We start from the raw sequence: 6,752 nt of genomic DNA, 5'->3' as shown, positions 1-6,752 counted from the left end.
GCTCCCCCTCATTAATCAGCTGACCAATGCACTCCACATTGTCAATATCTGTATGCAACTTGATAATGCCACCTATAGCCAAGGGGGAAGGAGGAAAATCCCTTAGGCTAAGCATAGCTCCATGTTCAGCCATAAGCATGTCAAACTTGCAACCATCATAATGGGCGATTTCTACTAATCTCTTCAAATTGAACTCCTGCACACACTCATCCCATTCATGTCTGTTCCAAATTACTTCTGCCTTTGCAGAGTCTACAGGCACTGGAAGAGTTGCATCACGAGGAGAGCCTACAGCACATTGACCTTTCTCAAAGGTGGTGGAATTAACATTGACATGTGTCCCTGCACATAAAGAATACTAGGCCTCAGAATGGGAGGAAACATACTTTTGTCATAAACAACACTCGTCTTTTTCAAATTGACGTCTAGCAAACAACCATTATTCCCCATTAGCCCAGTATTCTTTATGTGCAGTATTCCCTACACTCCACATTCCTTAAACCCAGTATTCTTCATATGCATTATTCCCTACACTCTACATTACTATTAGGACTGAGCTACTTTCCCATAAAAATAAAGAAGCTGTCTCTCAACAAACAAGTAAACAGTCAAACACCATGGATAATCAAAAAGAAAAGAAGCTGTCTCACCTCGTGCTTTGTATGTAACTGATGCAACCCGCGTGATGTCCTTCTCGCTCCATGCCGGGAAGAAATTCCTAAGCGCGACATGAGCGTCTGTAAGATTGTCGATCAGCATGATCGACGGTAACTCGTCCAGCACCTGTCTCACTTTTTCAAGTACATCCCCATCTGTCGGGTAAGCGACTGCTGCCTTAGTTAGGCACAACTCCATCATAATAATTTTTGTAGAGGAAAACTCTATAACAGCAGCGGCGGCGGCAGCATCAGAAGTAGAAGCAGGCGGGTCCATGACAGAAGAGCAGGATACGCAAGAATGAAGCACGGATGAGTAGGAGCAGAATAAGCCGCTTCCTAAAATTTGAGGTAGCCTAGGTTCAAGACTTTTGATAGTCGGGCAGAGCCTCACAACAGGCCCTCTAGATGTGATGGCCATAGACTCACCCTCTGACAGAGCAAACTTAGAGCAGGCATCCTAGGTTGATTTGATGGAGAGAGAGGCCATGACTCCTGCAAGTTGGCGGGCTCGTTCTGACTAGCAAATTTGACCACGAGTTTGTTTTTTGTAAGGTACCACGAGGTCCAAGACCCCCTATACGGGTCGTCACCACAATGTGACAACATGGACTTTGTGGGGTTGTTCACTTGCACTTGCATGAAGGATTGTGACAACATGGACTTTGTGGGGTTGTTCACGTGGACTTGCAGCGTGACAACACGTAGTTACAAAGTTGACCACAAGTACTTCAAGGCTTGGTTGCAAGATGGGATAACACACCATGATTTGGGGATCTCGTGCCATGGTGTAAGGGGAGGGGTACCATGGTGGGGGGAGTGTCGTCTCATCATCTAATGGCGAGGTCAAGGGAGACGACACAATGCAATGTGGATCACACCGAGGGAAGCATCACATTGCATCATGGGGAGGGGTTGACATGGTGTTGATCACAAGAGGCATGTCATGTCATGCCACAGAATGTGTGGACAAGAGAACATGGAAGCCCGAGTCTGGAACACATAGAACCTCCTATGCAGAGCTCAATGGATGATGTAGCAACACAGTCAGCACCACAAATAAGCACCAAAGAGATATCATCAACCGTGATTATATCCTTGGAACAAAGATCTAAGAGCCAATCTCCTCGAGTCCCGCTGGTCAAAATTGACTGCCACTTGATCACGTGAGCTATCACCTGTACTCACCTAATCAAAACAGACTACAAAGACTGATGTTTCTTCGCGCAGACGAGCTGGAGCTGACCCCACAGACTTCGAGAAGCGCGCACACCTTAGCCGCAACTCTAATACCAATTTAAAGGGGAGAGACTGCACAATGGAAGTGTGAGACAGAAGTGTGAGCAGCAATGTTGAGAGTGAGAGAGAGTGAACGCAGAGATATGTGTACCAGATTGTGATGGTACACAAAGAATAAAGAATGTATTTATATGTTAGGGTACAATAAGGGTGTGTTCACACCCGTATAACTTTATACACAGAGACGAAGGGACTTTACACCCAACATAAACGGATATAACTACTTACAGAGGACCTTCTAAATCCTTGTTTGCGATATGGTTGCTCTATCGTACTAGTTTGGACCACAAGCCAGGGTTACCCTTACAGAGGCTGATCAAGCCAAAGAGTGAGGGCAACAGGCATGAAGATGGGGATTATCATGGCAGGAGGGCCAAGGTCCAGGGACAAGGAGAGTGATAGGCACATGGACAAGGACAGTGATAGACATAGGGACAGTGATAGAGATAGGGACAAGGACACACACAAGCAAAGACAAGGACAAGGACACGGATGTACAGGGACAAGGATAGAGTTGGAGACAAGGATACTGAATGGAATGATCAGAAACATGACCACCGTGACAGTTATGATAGGGCTGTTGAAGATCATTATAGAAACCTGAGGATCGGGACGGTGAGACAAAATCTGGAAGAATGGAGAGAGAGGAGATCGAGGCTTTAAGGGTGCCCCTCAAGAGCGCTTTTTGCTATGTACATTTCTAGGGTCATGGATAATGGAGGCTTTATACAACTATCTGGCTTTCATGAGCGCAAAGGATTTTCTCTATGTTTCTTAAGTTGCTTTGAGAATGATAGTTGATGCAAGAGATGTGGTCAAATGAGATCAAGAAGTTTGGGTAAAGGTAGTTTCTATAACTGGGGACAAACTTATCTTTCCATGTTGCTTTGAGAATGATAATTGATTCAAGAGATGCGGTCAAATGAGATCAAGAAGTTGGGGTAAAAGTTGTTTCTATGACTGGGAACAAACTTAGCTTTTCCATGAGGGATGTAGACTAGAAAATAGGGCAAGATCTCCTTCCCATAAAAAGTAGCAGTTTGAATGAAGAGGCAAATCCTTCTAGTTCCAATAAGCGTCCTTCTACTAGGAAAGGCCTCTCAAGTATAATGATAACGATGGGAGATGATAACGGTTCTTCTAGATGCCTATTAAAAAGGATGAGCTCTCCAAGGAGATGGGAGGCTAAATAGCTCATTGCATCTAGGGTTTTGGATGTGAGGGATTATCCCAACTATGACCCAGATGGTGGCGGCTTGCTTTATCGAGATGAAGGTACTGAAGAGGAACTTGAGATAGAGATGAATCAGAATGAGCCTACATTCTTGAGAGGACAAACTCGATACTCTATTGATGTGTCCCTTGTAAAGATTGTGAAAAATCCAGATGGCTCTTTGCAAAGGGTTGTAATGATTCAGTTTGTATGGGCAAAAGAGAGAAGAGAATTTCAAGAACAGCAACAAAGGACTATGCTGGACTCCATCCCCAAAGATTTGAATTGACCTTGGGAGGATCCAATGCCAAAGACGGTGGAGAGGCATTTGGCACAGAAGCTTCGTGGTGTTGGTCTTTCTACCTACGATATGCCTGAGTGAAAGAAGGATGCGTTTGGAAAGGCACCCACTTATGGTTAGGAACAGAGACAGAGTCTTCCCATATATAAGTTAAAGGATGAGCTTATCAAAGCAGCTCAAGACAATCAGGTGCTAGTGGTGATTGGGGAAACAGGTCCAGGCAAGACAATTGTATCCTGTGGTTGTTGATCTATGTGCACCTGAAGGGATAGCAAGAAAGTGGGTAACACCTGACTCCTGCATGAGCCACTGGTACCATTGAGGAATGGTGATCGGTTCATCCTATTGGGAAGGAGATTGAGAAGCCTTAGATACCTGTAATCCACTTGTTTGGGAAAGGGACTCCCCCTCACCAATGGAAGGTAAATCCCTCTCATCCACAGTAGAAAGCTCCAAAGAGGTGTGCCATGTCATGGGAGAGTGGGTTTTTTTGGGGTTGGGAGGAATGGGGCTTTTGAGAAAAGAGAGTTGGGAGGGGAGAGGGATGTATGTGTATGTGTGTGCCATGTCATGGCGGAGTGGAGGTTGGGTGTAGGGGTTGTGCCACGGTTTTTGGGAGAGAGGGTGTGTGTGCCATATCATGGGGGAGTGGGGTTTTTTGGGGTTGGGTGAAGCAGGGGGACGACGTGCCATGTTGTGTCAATGAAATATACATAGTATCTGGAACCTCCCATAGAGGCATTATGAGCTGGCCCCCAAACATCAGAGTGCACTAACTGCAATGGACGTGTACTCTGCCTTACATGCCTGACAAACGGCAATCGAGACTGCTTACCAAACTAGCAAGCCTCGCATACATGACCAATATCTGAATATTGGAATTTGGGTAAACCTGTGACCAACTGTTTCTTCTGCATAGTTTGCAGCCTTTGCAAATTGACATGCCCCACTCTCTTGTGCCAGATTTCCAAATCCCTAACAGTGCCAGAACCATGGGCAAACATAGCTGAATTCAGCTCTGGCAAAGAAGCATCAAGAGTAAACATTCTGCCGTGCCTGTGACCACGAGCTATCAACTTGCAGCCATTGCCAAACTCTTCAATAAAGCAGCCATGCTTATTGAATCTAACCTGCAAGTTCTGCTCCGTCATCTGACCAACAGACAATAAGTTTTTCGTAATTGAAGGGACATGCAAGACATCATGCAGATTTTTCTTCCTGCCATCATGAACCACAAGAGGAACTTTGCCTTTATGCTCAATGCTATGCTGCGTGTCATCACCTATGCATACATAGCCATGCTTTTCAGCCACCATATCTGTGAACCAATCACCGTGAGGGGTCATGTGATTTGACGCCCCTGAGTCAATGTACCACACTGCATCATCAGATGATTTTTCAGCAATCTTATCTTTGACATATTGCATGGCAAACAGTCGATCACCAGAATCATCTGCCTGACTGGACGTAGCATTCTGTCCATGCTGTTTACCCTTCTGATTCCCGTGCTTCTTCCAGCAGTCCTTTGCAATATGCCCATACTTGCCGCAGTAATGACAATCCTTGTCTTTGTTTGGATTGTCTGACTGACGCTGCTGCTGACATGAGCCTCTGCCACCACGGGAGTTAGATCTCCCCCTGCCTCGAAAATTTCCACGATCTCTTGCATTTGATGGCTGCTGATTTTGATTGCCATAGGATGCATTCTGCTGGCCTCCTCTGCCAGATCCATAACCCCTGCCACGGCTGCCACAGCCGCGCTGATTTGAGTAAAAAACTGCATCCTTATTCTTTGAACCGCTTGATCCTGTAGCTAAGCCAAGCTTCACCTCTTCATGAATCAATAATGCAGCCAGCTCATTAAAGTCAGGCATTTCAGCCCGCACAGACACTGAAGTGTCAAAGGACTTGTACTCAGGACCTAAACCATTCAAGGTCACTGCAACCATATCTTCATCTTCAACCTGTGAACCAACAGATGCCAGTTGATCTGCAATAGTCTTTATCTCAGTTACATACTCCTGAATGGATCTGTTCTTTCTCTCCATATTATTAAACTTTTGCTTTAACTGGATCTTCCTTGCACTTGTAGTAGTGCCATAATACCTGACCAAGATGTTCCATGCATCTTTTGGAGAGCGACAATTCATAATCTGCATAACCATGGCATCTGATATACACAAGGACAGCCAGTGCAAAACCCTACGTGCTCTCTCTGTCCAGAGTCGATGAGCTCGCAGCTGTTCTTGTGTTGCAGGTCTTTCTTCTATAGTAAGCAACCTGGGTTCAGCTTCAGCTCCAGTGACAAGCTCCCAGTAGCCTTTGCCTATCAGAAAGTTCTCCATGCGGAACTTCCATATTGCATAATTGTTGCTATTGCTATCAAGCTTCTCTCCCACAATCTGGGTTATGTTGTCCGTTCTATCGGCATTTGCCATTTTATAGACACTGCCTGACTACCTGCAAACCAGTAAGTCAACTTGACAAACTTCAGCCCGCAACTGTATGTGACAATTTTCTCAATTAATTGTAGAAAAAAAACAGGGTATTTCGACCCTCTAGCAGCCCAAGAACAGTCCACAACAAGTGGGATACACTGTAAGCAAAACAGTCAAGACAAATGCAATGTAGTTACTTCAGTTGAAACTCTTCCAACCTCACTGCCAGGGTACAGACATGCAGTCTGAAAACTGTAATTCTGGGAGTGACCAGCAGTGATAATATACATGTCATACATGTCCCAAACCTTCATAGATGGCTGCTAGTACATGTGTCAAGCCATACATAGGCATAAAAACACACAACAGTACATAACCAGCAGATACGAATGTTGTACATACATTCCAGGTTCCAGACAGCCAATGCACTGGCAACAGGGATTCATTTCAGTCCCAATGAACCATAAGACATTTGCATCACTTCAGTCTCCAATGTGCAAGCATTTGTCAGTCACAAACCAAGCCTTCAAGTACCTGTATGGCTAATGAACTCAACTAGTTCTTGTAAGAACTAGAGTAACTAATGAGTGCTTTATGTCTGCAATTTTTGACAGTTTTCAGCCTGTCACAAACTCTCTGATCAGGCCACCAAAAGCTCCAAATTTACCAAGAAAAATGACATGTCTTTTGCCAAGCATCACATGCTACATTCAAGCTCAGTGTACATGCCAAATAGCATCCAAATCTCAGACCATACAAGTGTAAAATGTCCCTGTACTTTCAATGACTGTTCAGCCTGATCTATTCAGACCTATGCAACTGTATGTCAGCTCACACATGAGCTC

General features: G+C 44.9%; 1 protein-coding gene across 1 annotated transcript; it reads right to left on the bottom strand.

Moving 5' to 3' along the window:
* Positions 1 to 1,844: 1,844 nt before the first annotated feature.
* Positions 1,845 to 5,814, bottom strand: LOC148023516 (uncharacterized). Its single transcript, XM_087695410.1, has 2 exons — positions 5,434 to 5,814; positions 1,845 to 1,967 (listed from the first exon to the last, which is right to left on the bottom strand). The coding sequence occupies exons 1-2, from the start codon at positions 5,812 to 5,814 to the stop codon at positions 1,845 to 1,847; spliced, it is 504 nt and encodes a 167-aa protein (XP_087551536.1).
* Positions 5,815 to 6,752: the final 938 nt, after the last annotated feature.

This window comes from Lygodium microphyllum, chromosome 16 (assembly GCF_053477565.2).
Source record: "Lygodium microphyllum isolate KBCC chromosome 16, Lygodium_microphyllum_v1.1.10, whole genome shotgun sequence".
In the NCBI taxonomy this organism is placed as follows: Eukaryota; Viridiplantae; Streptophyta; class Polypodiopsida; order Schizaeales; family Lygodiaceae; genus Lygodium; species Lygodium microphyllum.
This window is presented reverse-complemented; position numbering and strand designations above follow the sequence as displayed.